General features: G+C 43.7%; 1 protein-coding gene across 6 annotated transcripts in view; it reads left to right on the forward strand.

Annotated features, from left to right (window-relative positions):
- SAMD12 (sterile alpha motif domain containing 12) overlaps window positions 1-19,355 on the forward strand; it is a 448,274-nt gene that overhangs the window by 242,818 nt on the left and 186,101 nt on the right. For all 6 annotated transcript variants that reach the window (XM_010863421.1, XM_010863423.1, XM_010863419.1 and 3 more), the window contains exon 4: window positions 16,269-16,409. In XM_010863421.1, the coding sequence (XP_010861723.1) occupies window positions 16,269-16,409 (141 nt within the window). The remainder of the gene's footprint in view (window positions 1-16,268; window positions 16,410-19,355) is intronic.

Genomic DNA, 19,355 nt, shown 5'->3' on the forward strand with positions numbered 1-19,355 from the left:
CCTCATGGGAAGAGTTGACTCATTGGAAAAGACTCTGATGCTGGGAGGGATTGGGGGCAGGAGGAGAAGGGGACGACAGAGGATGAGATGGCTGGATGGCATCACTGACTCGATGGACGTGAGTCTGAGTGAACTCCGGGAGTTGGTGATGGACAGGGAGGCCTGGTGTGCTGCGATTCATAGGGTCACAAAGAGTCAGACATGACTGAGCAACTGAACTGAACTTAAGTGACTTGAGCCATCAAGCTTAAGTGGCTGAGAGTAACAGTGAGTGAAGGAGTGTACAATGCAGGTGTTGGTGTAATTTTCAATTGGCTGTACTGTGTAAGTTGGTTGTATGGTACATTTCACCTGTGCAGAGGGGCCACATTGTTCATCAGAGACTCACCTATAGCAAATCCTCAGTTTTAGGACTGGTTGTCATCATCATCCATGGCTAATTTGCATTTAAATCTCATTGGGGGACTTCCCTAGTGATCCAGTGGCTAAGCTTCTGCACTCCCAATGCAGGGGGCCCAGGTTCAATCCCTGGTCAGGGAACTAGATCCCACATGTGGCAACAAAGATCAAAGAAGATCCTGAGTGCTGCAACTGAGATCCAGCACAGTCAAATGAATAAATATATTTATTTAAAAAAAAGAAAGATTATTATTTACCAGACACTGTGCTTTCTTTATATCATCTCATTTAATCTTCATAAATATGCCTATAACAGAGGTGCTGTTATCCCACCCATTAGGAAGGTGTGTAAATGAAGTCTTAAGTCAGATTAAGTAACTTGCTTAAGGTAGCATGGCATGTAATTGGTGGAGATCTGTTTTGTACCCAAGCATCTGACTCCACAGACACGACCTTGACCATCATAAAGCCATTGGTCCTTGCTGTCTGAGTCATCCAGTTCCCCTTCCCCTGTGCTGCCAGTCTTCAGGGGTGATCTCAGTCATCCTAACACGAGCCCTCTCCCTTCTCCTCTCACTCTGTTCTTTCTACCTTCCTCCTGTGCCAGCTTTGTAATCCTGGGGATGAAAGAAGGGAGAAAATAAAGCTATCATCCATTCATCCATGTCTCAAGTTCCACAATCGTTAGCACCAACACTCGCCTGGACTACTAGGGGGCTGTTGCAAGCCTGCAATTGCAAAGTCAGGGTATTGGCACTGTAGACATGGTGAAGCCAGCCAATTCAAATATACAGGAAATTGCAACATGGGACTGGTGGCCTTAGGGTCTGCCATGCCCTCCAACTTGAGTTTCCAATGACAAAGTTCATTTTGACTCTGTCCAAATATTATTTCACTAGTTTATTAAACAGTATTCTGAATGTTAACAACGGAAAAATGACAAGATGTACCCGTGCTTTAAGTGCCTTTAAGTAGGGGAAAGACATTCTCTCTGTAACACCACCGGATGTTTTACCTGTAGATTCTCAGGGGAGTCTGGGAGAGGTTAAGACTTGAGTCAGCCCTCAAAGCCTAACAGTCATGAAGGGGATGGGGGGAGGGAAGACATGAGGAAGCAAAACTTGTAGGGAGACAGAGATACAAGAAACGTTGAAGAGAATCGGATTGTGCTGCTTATCTTATTCCAGTATAACTTTTAGTGGTATAACTTGTTGACATCAAATTTTGGACTTTAAGCTTGATGACCTTACTTTTACTCCCTCTTGGAGGACAGAAAGGAACAATATGTACATGTGCATTTTTTATTATCTCTTCAACATTGAAGCAATGCCAAATAGTATCAGTCAATTTTTATAGTCTTGCTTTCCTCAAATTTCCATCGCTTATCAAACAGAGGAATCTGATTTCACTTTTGTTATTGTCTTAGTTAAACGTCACTTGAAATGTTGTGGTTAAGGTTGATGGCTTTGAGGGCCATCAAGACCCAATGCATGGAAGTTTTTCCTGGTAGAACTGAACTGGAATCCTTGTTCTTCTTCTTGTATGCTTTGGCATTTTATCTCCATGGCTTGTTTCTGCATCCTTAAAATGGAGAAAAAAATGCTTCCCAGCATAATTTATGGACTCAATGGGGCGAAGGATGGGAATGTGCCTGACACATAGTAGGTGCTTTCTCAAAAGTATGTTTTGTGTTGGTTTGCCTCTTTATCTGCCCAAGTCCTATGGAACCTCCAAAGCTGAGGATGAGTTTGTCTCTTGGGTAAGCATTCTGAGAATCAATTAGTTGAAAGTGAACATCTACATTAGTGGTTCTCAACCAAGGGCAGTTTTGCCCTCCAGCAGACATTTGTCAAAATCTGAAGACACTTTTGACCAGCACGACTGGGAACCGGTGCTGCTGGCGTCTAGGCTAAACTTCCTGCAGTGCACGGAACAGCCCCACAGCAAGGAATTTGTTGTTGATGTTGTTTGGTTGCTCAATTGTGTCCAACTATTTGCAGCTCCATGGACTGTATTCCACCAGGTTCTTCTGTCCATGGGATTTCCCAGGCAAGAACACTGGAGTGGGTTGCCACTTCCTCCTCCAGGGAATCTTCCCAACACAGGAATCAAACCCACGTCTCCTGCGCTGCAGCCAGATTCTTTACCACTGAGCCACTGGGAATGCCGAACCCCAAATGTCAATAGCTCCCAAATAGACAAGGTCAAGCAAATAAGAGCCACTGTATTTGCTTGTCATATTAATGACTTTTGAAATTTGGGATGTACCAAGTCAAATTTTCTTTTCCTTTTTACCCCAACATCCTGAGAATGGATTCCCAGCGTCACCATCAGGATGTCCTTCTTCCAGGTGCTTCCATCATAGTTTTGGAGTGAACTACACCATTCCCTATAAGACCTTACATTTCTTTTGGTCTGTTTCCTAGAAATGGCAATGACAGTCTCTATTCTACTCACTTCATTGAGTGCTTAATCAGCACAGCATGGGGCAGAGGGTATCATTTCATCCCCAAATTTACAAGTGAAGAAACTGAGGCCTAGAAAGGTGAGTCATCAGAATAGTAAACATGGAGCAAGTAACTGGTCAAGCCAACCCTGACTTTCAACTCCAAAACCAAGACCTCTTTCTTTTTCACCAAAGTTTTCATGGTTCTTGCTGTAGGATTTTGTCACATAGTTGCTCTGTGGTCTAGTTGTTAGGACTTGTGGCAGTCCAGTTAAGACTCTGCACTTCCAATGTGGGGCGCCCAGGTTTGATCCCTCGTCAGGGAACTAGATCCCGCATGCTGCAGCTAACGCCTGGCACAGCCAAATAGATGTTAAAAGAAAAAAGCTTTGAAGCATTTTTAAACATTCCTTTGGCATTGGATCAGTGGTTAGGATGAATCTGTGCAGAGATACCAGCAAGCCTAGCAGGTATCTGTACATGTTGGGTTTACGGCGATGAGTGGAATACCACAGGGGCAGGGGAGACTGTCGATATCTCACGTGCTTCCTGGTAATTAATTTTGAAAGATGCCCAATGCACGGTGGGTTGCTCACCTAGTGACATTCGATTACCTGAGAATCCCCAAAGCCATGCATACAAACACTGACAAATAAAAGCAGATGCACCAACAGGTCTGGTCTACCTAGCCAAAGCAGAAAAAACCTTGAAGGCGATTTATGATATCATAAATCTTCAACCATAGGCTTGGATAAGTTGATACTGTACTCCCTCGCTTGAAAAATCCTCTCTGAGGTACAAGGGAAGTAATTACTGAGTCTTCCCAGGGTCTAAAACAGAATCCCCAAACAAAATGTTTTAAGGTTTTCTTAAATTAATTTTTGGAGAGGATTTGGTAACTGTGTGTTCTGCCAACAACATACAAGGATTTAACCTCTAATTTACTGGGTGGAGGCTGTCTGTGCCTTCTTAGAGAGCTGAAAAATAGTGCACAGGCCACATTTTCCCTCTGTTTGAAAAGCACTATAATTTCTTACCTTTATATTAATACTTTGGCTGGGAATTAGCATTATTTTCATTTCCTCCTTTGAACATCATCGGCACCTGAATATATTCAACCAAAAACCTAGATTATCTAAAACAGTCATCTTATCCTAGGATTAAACCACAATGGAAAAGAATATATATAACTAAAGTCACTTTGCTATATAGCAAAACTGACACAAGGCTGTAAATCAATTATACTTCAGTAAAAAAAAAACAATAAATTTTTTAAAAATTAAAAGAGAAAAGTCTTTTTTATCCAAGACTGGTTTAAAAAATCAACATACAGTCCCCATCAGTATGGTAAATTACTTACAGTGATCATGGTGCAAATGTCCAATAACCCTTCTCTTCCTCAACACAGGGAAGCGGTCTTTAATTTACTGCTAATCATTCCGAATGCAGCCAAGTAAGTGACTGGGCTTGGCAGTGGGCTGTGTTCTCAGGTAGAAATGAGAGGGACTTCTTGGTCTTGGAAGGTTTTGTGCACCTTCTTGCCAAGAAGTGAGGCAATGGGTTGGCTGACCTCAGAGTCCTGTTCACTCTGGTACTGGTGATTCTCAGTTACCTTTAGGAAATCAGGACCTGGGTTAGAGGTTACCTGAGAAGATAGGTTTGCCCTACACATTAGGTTGTAAAAATACAAAGAGCCAGTTCAGACTAGTCGTCAGCCACCCTTGGTCTTGTTAGCTGATAATCTAGAATAGGTCCCACAGAATGGAATCTCAGAGCCTGGACTCAATTGAAATCCTGAAGGCAGGGCTGCCTGAATCCCTTTCCACTGCCAGTGGGTGGGTTGTGGGGGCTGTTGCTCTTGTTCAGTTGCTTACTCATGTCCGACTCTTTGCGACCCCATGAACTGCAATACACCTGGCTTCCTGTCCTTCACCATCTCCTGGAGTTTGCTCAAAATCATGTCCATTGAGTCAGTGATGCTATCCAACTATCTCATCCTCTGTCATCCCCTTCCTCTCCTGCCTTCAATCTTTCCAAGAATCAGGGTCTTTTCCAATGAATCAGCTCTTTGCATCAGGTGGCCAAAGTTTTGGAGCTTTGGCTACAGCATCGGTCCTTCCGGTGAATATTCAGGGTTGATTTCTTTTAGGATTGATTGGTTTGATCTCCTTAGTGTCCAAGGGACCCTCAAGAGTCTTTTTCAACACTACATGGGGGAAGAAAGGGTAAAAGTCAGCTATTGAAAGTGGCAATTTATGTGTCAGACATGACCCATCTACATGCTTTGTTTGGATTATAATATGAGGTGGGGGCAAATTTTAAATTAGGAGTTTTCATGAAACTTCTGATTTTCCATTCTTAGCTTAAAAATAGAAGTAGCAACACACAGCCTGTATTCTAGCATAACAAAAATGTATCAGAATTGCACATTTTACCGGGGGGAAGCCAGACTGACCTGTCCACTGTCATCCACCTAGTCCCAGTCGTCCCGTGGAGGGTTCCTCTTCACACAGTTATGTTATCCTGACAACATTTGAGTCCGTAACCTCTGGTGTAATTGGATAAGGAGGAGAACCCAGGTGCATCTAACATACAGAAGTATGCAGTTGGTCTTAAGGCATATTCCACATAATTTGTAAGGTATCATAATTAAAATACCAAAATTTGCCAATAATTAACTTTTTGGAAATAAGTTACCATAGGTTCTGATTATTCTTCCTCACCTACCTCCTGATGGGCTTTCTTGAAATGGTGATAAGCAGGCCAGGATGCAGCTCAACCAAGAATCGAGAATCGCAGATAAGCTTGACTCTGAAAGTCAAGATTCTCTTGGAGTACATGTGGTACATGAGCTCAGCTTGCTCCCTACCCTCTCCCCCTCCATATTGACTTTTATCAATGAGAAACCCAGGAATATCTGACTTCAGGCAGGGCTGTATTCAGGAAATCAAATAATGTTATCTTATCTACCTCCCTCTCTTCCTCTGCTCTCATCACCCCCCTTTCTTCTTCTCAGCTCTTCTCTCTCTGTTGGCTTAATTCTCCAGCAAATTCTCTCCATATGGTGGCAGAGACAGCCGCTGACAGCAAGTCTAAGCTTATTTTGCCCCTTGGGACATAATCTAAGAAAGACAGAGAGCATCCCTCTTTAGAAATCATAATCATTCTAGTAAATGTTATTGGCCCTGTCTGGGTCACACACCCAGCATTAATTTAAGAAATTTGTTCAGTGCCTCCATTGAGTCAGGCTCTAGCTAGGTGATTTGAACTTTCTTTCATAATGGGAGGTGGGAAGGGATCAGAAAAGAAAAGGTAAACATAACAAGAAAATGATGCAGTACTTGAAAAGTCCTGCAGGGACTTTTTAACTTAGTGAAAGCCCTACCAGGGCTTCCCAGGTGGCACTAGGGGTAAAGAACCTGTCTGCCAAGGCAGAGGACATAAAAGATGTGGGTTCGATCCCTGGCTCAGAAAAATCCCCTGGAGGAGGGCATGGGAACCCACTCCAGTATTCTTACCTGGAGAGTCCCATGGACAGAGGAGCCTGGCGGGCTACTGTCCATAGGGTCACAAAGAGTCAGACACAGCAGAAGGGACTTGGCATGCACACAAAAGCCCGACCAGGTGAGGAGGAACAGCCCTCCCCACCAAAAGCAAAAGATGAGACGTGTTCAATCCCTGGTACTGACGCAGACCTATGAAGAAGAAGGGATGAAGCTGTTTCACGACTCCCCGCAAAGACCCCTCATTCCCCTGTCACTCTCCACGGCAAGGGGACTGGAAGGGTAAGCTCAGCCTAGTGCATCTTGAGGTTGTTCCCGTGTTCTCACTGCTTGCCTCTAAGTCCTCAGGCGCAGTAATCACTTCCTGACCCTCGCCTTTCCTGCCTGAAAATTGGCAGAAGTGTCAGGCTATGTAAAGAATTCCTGGGTGGCAGTTTACGGAGGTAGTTAAAGCACGGCCTCTACATATTTTTGTCTCCTAGATCTGCAGCTTAGTAAATATGTGACCTTTAGCTATGTTTAGTAGCTTTTAATTGATTATAGATAATAATAGTATCTTCAGAGAGTTGTTGAAAATGAGGTAATTCATGTAAAGCCCTTGGAACAGTGTTTAATGTTGCTATTATTGTGAGGGGGAGTGGAAGGAAGCAGGAGGAAGCATTCTCAGGCAGCCAGAAAACCACAGTGCCCAGGTAGTTCCCACATGGCATCGTCATGGTGGGTCCAGTTTGCAAAGGGCACGTGTTTGTATCTGTCATTTGATCCTCACAGTCACCTCCTGAAAGAGGGTCATTTTTAGCCCTATTGTAGAGCTGAGGCGATTAAGACTCACATGTGCTTTCCGGGGCCTTTATCTGCACCATTTAGCTCATAATCACATACTTTTGTGTTTATGCTTCTCTCCTTGTATCGTTATTCCAGAAACTGTGACTTTGGAGTCATGGTGAGATTGAGGAAACATGGGTTCAGGCTGTGGTCCTGGTGATGTGCCCTGCCCCTGTCACTCTGTTACTTTGGCCCAGCCAGGACTGGGGTAGAGCCGGGGCATCCACCTCATGTGTCACCTTTACCAGCATCAGATTTGGAGCTAGCCCCATGCACAAATGCCTGTTTGTTTGGGGAGCTGTTCAATGACCTCTATTTCTGCAAGAAAAGAGTCCCTGTCATTCAATCTTCAGGAAAAGTGGCATCCCCTGCTCACTTGTAGGTGCATCAGGACTTTCCAGCAGGGTTGGAGCTGAAGCCGCATCCTCAGCCCGCTCCTGCTTACCCTGAAATTCCCGTCAGGCCTTGCAACATGCAGTCAGTCATCTTTGAAAGCTGTGCCAGGGCTTCTGCTATAGTTCTCTGAACAGATGATAGGGGTCACCTAAACTAGAGACCAGACCAGACACGTATCTATACACAAGTCTCCTCCCATTTCCTGTGTGGTTTTAGTCAAGTACTGTCTATGAGCCTCATTTCCTCATGGGAAGCACAATGAACCCTTTGCCATACTCAGAACTCTCAGAGATTCCTTCCAACTTAAAACAGACTGAATAATGGTCATTCGGAGACACAGGTCCTAAGCCCTGGAATCTATGAATATTACCTTATTAGGGAAAGGGACTCTTTGTAGATGGGATTATGTTAAGGGTCTTCCCAGGAGGAGCTTTTTCCAGGATTTAAATGGGCCCTAAAGTAAATCACAGGCTTCCCTGGTGGCTCAGACTGTAAATAATCTGTCTTCAATGTGGGAGATCCAGGTTCGATTCCTGGGTCAGAAAGATCCCCCGGAGAAGGGAATGGCAACCCACTCCAGTATTCTTGCCTGGAAAATGCCATGGACAGAGGAGCCTGGCAGGCTACAGTCCATGGGGTCACAAACAGCTGGACATGACTGAACGACTAATACACACATACAAAGCAGATCACAGGCCTCCTTATAAGAGAGGGGCAAGATGAGATTATACACACAGAAGAGGAAAAGGTAATGTGAAGATAGAGGCAGAGATTAGAACAATGTGGCCACAGGCAAAGGGACCATGACTGCCAGCAGAAGCTAGAAGTGTCAAAGGAATCCTCCCCTACAGCCTCCAGAAGGGGTTGTGGTCCCGCTACCATCTTGATTTCAGCCCAGTGACACCAAAGCTGAACTCTGGCCTCTAAACTATGAGGAGTGAATTTCTGTGGTTTGGAGCCCTGTGTTTGTAATGTGTTAGGGCACCTGTGGGAAACTGGGACACCACTCCCCAAGTCTATCGTCACCTTCCCGTTCCTGCGCAGCAAAGCTTGTGGTCTCACTGGGTGCTTTTTCAAAAGCAGAAAAAGGCATTTGTCTTTTGTGAAGCCTATAGGAGGGCTTCCCTGGTGGCTCAGATAGTAAAGAATCTGCCTGCAATGCAGGACACCCAGGTTCGATCCCTGGGTTGGGAAGATGCCCTGGAGAAGGGAATGGCAACCCACTCCAGTATTCTTGCCTGGAGAATTCCATGGACAGAGGAGCCTGGTGGGATACAGTCCACTGGGTCACAAAGAGTCAGACATGACTGAGCCACTAACACTTTCATGTTCAAGCCTGTAGGAAGGTGAAGTGGTCATTTATTCCCAAGTTCTCTATGCCTTTCAACTTGGCAGGTGTTTCTGTGTTCGACCCCAATTAAATGCCCTCTATTACATTCAATTTCTCATTGTTGACGTCCAACAATGACTCTTGCAGCAGAAAAGGCACTTAATTTAACAACCTTGAGATCATCAGTATGTGAGTAAAGAAGACGACATGCATTTAGTGACTCTGAGGACATCATTCGATAAATATACCTCGATCGTTCTGTGTACCAGCACATGGGCAACATTGGGGCACGTGTGACGGTGGAGAGCCTGACAGGAAAGATTCTTATTCTTATGGAGCTGGCATTGTATTAGCCCTCACACATTACAGCTTCTGTGTAATGCTTAAGCTTCAGTTGGGGCAAAATTCTGATTTTCCAAGATTGCTAGCAGAGCATCAGATCCACGTTTCTGCTGGGTGAACTTCCTCTCAGAATATTCCCAGGCTGGAACTTCTGTAAGGGGTTCTAGGAAACAGTTTTAGCACCCAAGACCTCTGTTAGGGTTCAGCAGTACAGACCTTGGTTCATAAGAGGTCCCTCTGATTTCTCTAAAGTCCATTAGAAGTGTGTGAGCTTACCTGACCCCAGCCACCTTAGAGCTTTGGAATTGAGGAGAGTATTGAACGAATGAAAACATTGTGGGCAGGAAAGAATATTTTAACTGTCCTCCTTTGTTTAATTCCATACTTTTCATCACTTCTCTAAATCCCAAGTGCTCTCAAAAAAATAAAATAATAATAATAGCACTAGTACTACCATGATTTCCTCCCTTTAGGACATCCTGTCTGGGGGCAGTGATTCAACTTCCTGCCCTGAAATGCAGCCCCAAGCCATTGGTGATTCAGGTTGAAGCCTGAGTTTATCTCTGATGTCTGCTGTTCTTTCACACCCCACTTGTAGATATCGTGATTCAAAATTCTACTTCTTTTTAAAATTAATTTTTAAATCATTTTCAAAAGTCTTTGTCGAATTTGTTACACTATTGCTTCTGTCTTACGTTTTGATGTTTTTGGCTACGAGGCTTGGGAGATCTTAGCTCCCCAACCAGGGACTGAACCCGCACCCCTTGCATTGGGAGGTGAAGTCTTAACCGCTGGGCCACCAAGGAAGTCCCTAGAATTCTCCTACTTCTTACTATATCCTTACCTCCACCCTAGAGTGAGGCATCCCCGCTCCCTGTTCTGACTGCCCTGGGGGTGTGCCGGCTCTTGCCATTGCTCCTCACTTACTCCCCACTCCCAGTTCATTCCCCACGTAGTAACCCAAGGGAGTCTTTGCATGTATGAGATTATGCCCAGTTTATCCCTTACTCAAACTGTCCCCATTGAGGATAAAATCAGGAGACCTCACCAAAGCCTGGAAGGCCCTGTGTGATCTGGCCCCTGCCTTCCCTTGGACCTCGTTTCCTAGGTTCACTTCTCTTGCCTTCTCTGCCCTAGTGACACCAACCTTCCTGACATTCCTCTATTTGCCTTGACACTTCTGTGTGTTCCAAGGTCACCTCTTGAGAGAGACCCCTTTCTCACCACCTTAACTGCAATAGCACCATCCTTCCAGTAGGGGGCCCTGTCTGCCCTCATACATTCGTTTATGTGTGTTTTCCTCCGGCAGGAGTGGTAAGCTTCCCTGCAGCTCCAATACCCAGAGTAGGGTCAGGCATATGATGGTGCTCAGTAAGTTCTTCATAAAGGAAAGAAGTAAAAGGCACGAGAATGATCAATATGAAGGCTTTTACGCTTCTTCCAACTCCAATCTAGGAGTCTGTGAAAGGCCCAACAGCCTGGATCACCAAAATGCCATTTGGCACCAGCTGGAGTATCAGAAAATTTAGGTGATGCTTCCTTTTTGAAATTGGGTTGACTTTTCTCTCCCTCGCCCCCTTTAAAAATAATATTTATTTATTTATTTGGATGTGACAGATCTTTGTTGTGGCATATGGGGTCTAGTTCCCTGCCTGACCTAGGATCAAACCCAGGCCCCATGCATTGAGAATGAAGAGTCTTAGCCACTGGACCACCAAGGAGGTCCTCAGAAGACTTCTCTCTCCTTGATCTCTCCCTGTGTAGGCGTCTGACCGCAGAGCCATGTGGTCAGTCAAGACACTCTGTGAGAAACAGCAGGCGTATAAAGGTCCTAATAGCACTCCTCTGATTTCTGACTGTAATAGCAGCCTCCTCTTTCATCTAGATGCTGTTTAGTCGCTAGGTCATGTCCAACTCTTTGAGACTCCATAGACTATAGTCCTCCAAGATCCTCTGTCCGTGGGATTTCCTAGGCCAGAATACTGGAGTGGGTCGCCACTTCCTTCTCCAGGGGATTTTCCTGACCCAGGGATCAAACCTGCATCTCCTGCTTGGCAGGCAGATTCTTTACCACTGAGCCACCAGGGAAACCCATCTACATGGTTACTGGACTCTTTAAAAAATCTTGGCTTTATCCAGTGGTCTTAATCTGATTTACTTACTCTTATTACTTACTCCCTAAGTACAGGTTAAATATATCCTACTCACTGATAGCTCCCTGATACCCAGACTAGTTTAGCTCACCCAGTCTGGGCTCTCATATTTGCCCTTTCTTAACATTGACACACCTTTAAACATTGATCATTATCTGCCTTGCATATCAATCTGAAAGCTCCAGGAGTGACCCTGACTGTCTTGTTCCTCATTATCCCCAGAGTGAATAGCAAAGTCACAAGGACACAGTCAGTGCTCAAAAAATGTTTGTTAAATTAACAGTTGGATTTTTATGATAAGCAACAAAAAGTGACAATATAAATTGCCAAAAAACGAGATATAATTGATGATTGTTGACTCCTTATCACTCCCATGACTCACTCTGGTTTAGACACTCTGTTCTGTGATCAGCAGGAGGTGTTTGGTGAGGAGGCTGCCCAGGTATTTGCTCCTATAAAATATCTAATGCTTGTCAAGAGTTTTTGGAACCACAGGCTTGAATGGTTCCGTAAAAACCATCCAGGGATGGCAGCAAATCAGATTTTGTTCCTGAATTCCTTGGTGTACATATCATGAACTTTTCCAGAAGATATTTTATCAGGAAATTCTCTTATATAATTTCCCTTAATCTCTCTACTGTAGTTTAAGACTTCTATTTTCTTACCAAGGAAGATAAAGCACAACTAAAGTATAGTAGTAAGAATTAGGAAAAACTCTCATGCTTTAAATATTCTTCAGCTTTTCTCAATTTTCCTTTCTATCATTGGAAACAATGGGGTTCAGGATTGGGAACACATGTACACCCGTGGCAGATTCATGTTGATGTATGGCAAAACCAATACAATATTGTAAACTAATTAGCCTCCAATTAAAATTTAAAATAAAAAACAACGCAGCAAGAACACTTATGGTCTCAGGGTTTGAGAGAACACCTTGAACAGCCAAGCATGTAAGAGGTGAAATGTTGATAGGTATAATTGTTTGTACCACATAGTGTGAAATGCACAGACTATTATACAAGTTTTGTAACTTACCCATTCAGAACTGATGAGATAACATTCTGATTGGGCTTCTGTATCCACACTGTGGTATGTCAGATGCATTAATGGAAATGTTGAAGTTGGAGGTTCTTAGATGGGAGCATCTTTGTTTCTTTGCTTGTAAAGAAACTGAGCCACGCACACTAGAATAAAACCCTCCCTTTGACTTACTAGCACTAATGATGGACCAGCCAACCTCTCAGGACCAAAGTTCTCATTTGCCCTACCAACACCTCAGCAGAATGTTCCAGCTTGTGAAACCACAGCCCAAATAATGAGGAACGGAAAGCGAGATGGTATCTACAATCTGCTGGTGGAAGAGATTTGGATAATCTGAATTGTGTGTTTCGTTTTTTAACCAGCCTTTTTTTTCTGGTTGGGGGCACCCCCCTTTGCACTGGTAGCATGCGGTGTCTTAGTTTCCCAATCAGGAATCGAACCCAAGCTCCCTGTGTTAGAAAGTGGAGTCTTAACCACTGGATGACCAGGAAAGTCCCCTAGTTTGCCTCAAAAAAAAAAAAAAAGCAATATTCATTGTTGAGTTGAAAGCTTGTATAAAGCACTAGATTCCTGCTATTTGGAGGCCAATTAGCCACATAAATGATACCCAAGTCCCATAATGTATTTTCTGAATGAAATTTCAAGACCAAGGTCTGATAGCAGAATATTTGAAGGCAGGGCTGTCCTAGAAGCCTGGGACTTAGACTTACCACTCCTTAGCTCTCCACCTTGGAGTACACCAGTGCCCAGAAATTAAGAAAGGAATTGGAAAGGAAATCCAAAGCCATGAGTCGGCTTCTCCAAAGCACGTTGAGTTCCAGTCACAAGACTGATCGCTACTGTAAAAAATTGCTGCAGACTTAGTGACTTAAAATGACACAAATTTATTATCTTAGAGTTGTAGGGATGAGAAGTCTAAAATAGGTCTTCAGGAGCAGAAATCAAGGTGGAGCCACATTTCTTCTGGAGGGTGTGGGTAAGAATCCATTTCCTTGCCTTTTCCACTGTGTAGAAGCTCAGTTCCTTGGCTCGTGGCCGCATCACTCCAGTGCTTGCTTCTGTTATCACATCTCTCCCCTCTCTGGCTCTCCTGTCTCCCTCTTTCACTTATAAGGACCCAGATGGATAATGTCAGATATTCTACCATCTCAAGATCCTTAATGAAATCACATTTGCAGTGTCCCTTTGGTCGTATAAAGTGACAAACTCACAGGTCCCAGAGATGAGGATGTGGACATCTTTGGCCAAAGGGCATCATTCTGCCTATTGCAGAAGACAGACACGATTACTTGAGAGTGTGTGTGTGTCTGTGCGTGTCCCTTGCCTCCTTTCTCATGGCTGCCATGACCTGCCCGCTCTTGCTAAGCTTCCTCAGGTTCCTCTTCCCCCACCTCTCCTTCCTCTTCCTCGTACAGATTTTATTGAGGCTTCAGACCACCACCCACCTCCACACCCTCCTGCACTCACTTCCTTGCCAGGCACCCGTCCGGAGCCAAATCAGTACTGGTGTGGTTCTCATCAGTTCTCCCCATCAAATGTGTCTCTTCCCCCACTTCTACCTGGCACGTGATGGAAGCACAGTTCATGTGTGGACCCTTGGTGGGTGGGAAAGTTCCTGTGATTACTTCTGGCCAAAGATTTGTCAGTAACTCTAGGCTGAGCATTTCACTGTTGCTCTGAGACCTTCCAGCACATCTCTTTCCCCTCTGATATAGTGATCAGCAGTTTTGAAAATAGATGGACTTGCAGTTGACATGAGAATAGGCAGGAAATAAACGTCATTGTAGCCACTGATATTTTGGGCCTACTTGTTACTGCAGCATGGAACCTAACCTACTCTGACTGATGCATTTAGCAAAGATTAAAGGAAGGTAAGGGAGAAGGCAATGGCACCCCACTCCAGTACTCTTGCCTGGAAAATCCCATGGATGGAGGAGCCTAGTAGGCTGCAGTCCATGGGGTCACTAAGAGTCAGACACAACTAAGCGACTTCACTTTCACTTTTCACTTTCATGCATTGGAGAGGAAATGGCAACCCACTCCAGTGTTCTTGCCTGGAGAATCCCAGGGACGGGGGAGCCTGGTGGGCTGCTGTCTATGGGGTCACACAGAGTCGGACATGACTGAAGTGACTTAGCAGCAGCCGCAGCAAAGGAAGGTAAAGAGAGGCATGAACAGCACAGGTTGCTCCTAACTGTTTCTCCCCATTCACCTGTCTCTACCCAGAAGACACTTAGGTTTCACTGTTCCTCAGAAAAAAAATGCCCATTAACCCCACCTTTGGGCTGTTGGATTTCTTTTTCAAGGAGGTAGAGAATTCAGTTCCTGAAGTATATAGCGAAGTGTACCAAAGACTTATCTTTAATCACTGGTGGACTGTGTCTGTTCGTCATCAGTTAAAGTGGAAAAAGACCTGCAAGTCTGGTGCCTTGGGGTATTGAGTACAGCGGGGTGCTGCGGCATTTAGCAATAATCATTCCCTTTATTTCTTACACTAAACTCTCCAAAGGGAAGTGTGCTTATTCCAGGGCAGGCAGAGTGTGGAGAGAGTTGGAGAATTTGATAGAAATCACAGTAGCAAGGGAAGCATGCAGGACCCTACCCCCACACCAGGAAAAGAAAGGTATTGAAAGGAATCTATGCCAGGCTGCCCTGGTGGCTCAGATGGTTAAGAGTCCACCTGCCACGCAGAAGACCTAGGTTTGATCCCTGGGTTGGGAAGATCCCCTGGAGAAGAGAATGGCTACCTACTCCAGTATTCTTGCCTGGAGAATTCCATGGACAAAGGAGCCAGTGGGCTACAGTCCATGGAGTCTCAAAGAGTCAGACATGACTGAGTGACTTACACTAACCAACACTATTCAGGGCCCAGGGTGTCTTTTCTGAGGGCACTCACACCCGAGGCTCCTTGTTTCGTAGTGTTTTCGATGCCCACGCTCAGCCCTGCTGGACCCTGGCCTTAGACCGGTGATTGAGCTAAGGCATAGCTCCCACCAGGCTTCTCTGGCGGCTCAGTGGTAAAAATTCCACCTGCCAATACTAGAGATGCAAGTTCGATCCCTGGGTTGGGAAGATCCCCTGGAGAAGGAAATGGCAAGCCACTCTGATATTGGGGAAATGTCATGGACAGAGGAGCCTGGTGAGCTTCAGTCCATGGGGTCGCAAAAGAGCTGGACATGACTTAGTGACTAAAACAACAGTAGCATAGGTCCCACCAGCCAAAGATGGAACTCCAGCCCAGCACCAGGGGTGCAGCACGGGAGGCAGATGCTTGCCTATGGAACCTGGAACATTAAATGCATGTTTCACAGAAACATTGTAACCTGGTTAATCATTGCTGGAGTTTCCCTATAACCACAGTTATAGCATCTAACTCTTCAGGCTGTTCATCAGTGGCACGGGTTCCTATAGGCAAGCCTCAGAACCCATCACCCAACAGAGAGCATTGTTTCTATGGAAACCTGCAATCCGTGACCCAAATACCCAGGTTAAAATGTTGCTGTTCTGTTTAACTCAATGCGTGGGTCAGTCAGGGATTGCCAAAACTAGATGAAAATTGAAGTGCTTTTTTAAATTTGTGGATTTTTTTTCCATCCTGCCTATCCATTCCTGTCAGCGGGCACAAAGGAGGACCCTCTATTCTAAAGTGTCTGTTTTTATTTTTTTTTTATTTTTTTTTTCTAATTTTATTTTATTTTTAATCTTTACATAATTGTAAAGTGTCTGTTTTTAGATGGAGACTTCTGTTAGGGCAAGGTCAGCCCAGAGGAAGACGGAAATCCTTTTCCAGTGTTGTTCATTTGCTTTTCCTTTTATTTCTTAAAACCCTGCAGGGCGAGCCCTGCTGAGACTTACAGACAAAAAACTTGAGCGAATGGGGATAGCCCAGGAGAACCTCCGGCAGCTCATCTTGCAACAGGTGCTCCAGCTGAAGGTGCGAGAAGAAGTCAGAAACCTGCAGTTACTCACGCAAGGTACCCTGCTGCTGCCTAGCGGGTGGATGCGAGGGGAGGCGGGAGGAAAGAAACCCTTACCATCATGACAGAGGGGAGCCAGGGAAAAACTGGATTGTTTTGTTTTGGGGTTTGGTTTTTTGTGGGGTTTTTTGCAGAATTTCTTTCATCTTTTTAAAAAAAAATATATAGATTTAAAGGTCACTTCCCTCCTAAAATTTCTCTTTTTCATAGCTCCCTAGAGGGAAGGAGGTACAGATGAGTAATGGATAAACAAACAATTATCCGAGCTAATTTCAAGGTCATCCGTCACATCCAGCTATAGAGGTTGTGCACTGCATAAGCCCCAAAGAATACCAGTAACATAGATCAGGATACCGTTGCACACCCTAGAGTTGTACAGTGTGCAGCTTGCACAACGGTACAGGGCAGCCCCGCCATTTTAGTCTAACTACCCATTCTTCAGGGGCCTTGGGATTTGAGTGACACTGTAGTTCATATGGCCATGATATAAGTGGCATTTTTATTGTGTTTTGTTTTACTTCACTTTTCACTACTAATGGGAGAGAAACATTTTAGAGGTATGTCTCTGTCCGTGTGTGTGTGTGTGTGTGTGTGTGTGTGTATGTGTGTACATGTGGGGGCTTCCCAGGTGGCTCAGTGGTAAAGAATCTGCCTGCCAATGCAGGAGATGCAGTTTCCATCCCTGGGTTGGGAAGATCCCCTGGAGAAGGAAATGGCAAACCTACTCCAGTATTCTTGCCATGGAAAATCCTATGGACAGAGGAGCCTGACAGGCTACAGTCCATGGGGGTCCCAAAAGACTCAGACATGAGTTAGCGACTAAAAACAATAACACATACATATGTACATACATATGTATGTATACACACAATTTCTAGGAATTTTGCAAACCCTATTTATCATCTTGAAAAGCAAATAGAATAAAATTTTAAATAGACTGTGGAGAATTTAAAACTGGAATATTGCAACCATATAGTTCTAAAGAAGAATTATTAATAATTTCAATTTGTTGAAAGCATTTAAAAGCCCTATAACTAGAAGTGACAGAATAAAGTTGAATCTTGAAGAAAACTTTAAGGCACACTGTATGTAAGTTATATGTCTAGGTAAGATCTGGTTGCTATCAACCACTGTCAGCTATAACCCTGTTTTATTTTAATGCTCATTGTACACCATTTTGGATGAAAGGATGATAAAATATGTATTTTTGAGAGCCTTGGGTATTTTTCAATCTGTAGAATATTGTAATTGCATGCATACTGATATTGAAGAAATCTGGGTCAGCCAAGTTTCATGTTATTGCATTTAGATTAACCCAGTAATAGTCTGTTTGCCTAGAAGAAGTAAAGTACTGCCTGAAAGATGACTGTTCTAGAAGGACAGATACAGACTTCAAGTGATATGGAAATATATTGTTTATTTGGTATACATGATCCACTTTGTTCTCCAGAGACTTTCGATGGTAAATTTACAGTTAACAGGTACACTCAGTGACTTACATGTGAATCCAACTTAGTGATATACTTTTAAGTTTCTCTCAAGAAGTACAGAGAGATTCCAAGATTTATCACAGGAATGTCCGTTGCAGTGCCAGGTATAAAACTGAGAAATTAAGACAACCTAGAAGTTCAGCAATATGGGGAGAATCAGATAATTCTATGTAAACTGAGAAGATCCAATAAAACGGAGTCATTGGAATTATGTCTTCAAGGAATATATGACAACATGGGAAAGTACTCAAAGTAATAGGAAGAAGGGGGAAAGGTCACTTATAAAATTTCATTTATAATATGAGCCCCATTTTGTAAAGACATATTTTTATATGCAATAGGAAAAGAGTTGAAAATGGTTTAGCCAGTATTTTGATAATGGTTTTCCATGGGGAGTGACACTGTGGGTGATCGTGTTTTCTATTTTTCTAAATTTTTCCAATCTTCGAGACTAAATCCGTATTACATTTGTAGTAAGAAAACACACGCACACCATTTCAGCTCCAGTCACAGTGCCGCCCTGCCTGGTTCTGTTCGGCATCTGGCGTTTCCTCCGCTCTGCTGTTCTTCCTGGGTGAGACACAGAATGAGACCTGAACTCATCACGTGTACCTTTGGACTTTTCTTTTTCTTTTTTTTGCCTCTGCTACTGACAGTCTGCCATGTGTTTGCTTTGCAAAATCATTTTCTACAGCTTTCATTGCCCTAGATGCATAATGTATAAGATTTTTCCTGAGATAGTACTCAACTCTATTAAGCTAAATATGCGTTTGTGTTCTGGGAAGGTAATGCAGAGTTCAGCCTTTTCGATTCAGTTGTTGTCGTCTTTCACTTTGAAAAGCGGTGCCTTTAGAATCCTCTTATTCCATTCCCTTTAGAAAAAGAGGTCATGTTCTCTAGCTCTTGGAAATTTTGTCTGCCCTCCTATTACTTTTTTTTTATTGCTTGTCCTTTCCATGTTAATGTTCAAACTCATTTTATGTCGGATGGCCTTTGAAAATCCATACCTTATTGAAAGGATGATTTCTTTAAAAAAAAAGAAAAGGGAAACAGAAATTGACAAGTCATTTTATGATTCATAATAGAAGTTCTAAAATCAGCTAGGGTTGCCTTAAAACATTTTGGGTCTAGGTTCGCTGTAATAAGAATTGTAACTCCATTCCACCCAGGTGAACTGAGTGACTTAACTTGTATATCATATAAAAATGTACCAGGCAAGTGATAATGTGATTCAGTATTGAATATTTGATCCCTCATCTCTGAAAATATTCATCGCTGGAAATAATATGCTAGATAGGTATAAACAGATGTCTTAGAACATGCCTTCGTTTTGGCAAATCCCTACACTTTCCCTTGAAAGAGTATAACTCACCTCTCCAGTCTCTAGAGACACACTTGCTTTCTCAGCTCACATGGGACTATGATTCTAGTGTAATGCAATTCATTTTTGTGT

This window comes from Bison bison, unplaced genomic scaffold (assembly GCF_000754665.1).
Source record: "Bison bison bison isolate TAMUID 2011002044 unplaced genomic scaffold, Bison_UMD1.0 scf7180017864491, whole genome shotgun sequence".
Classification (NCBI taxonomy): Eukaryota; Metazoa; Chordata; class Mammalia; order Artiodactyla; family Bovidae; genus Bison; species Bison bison.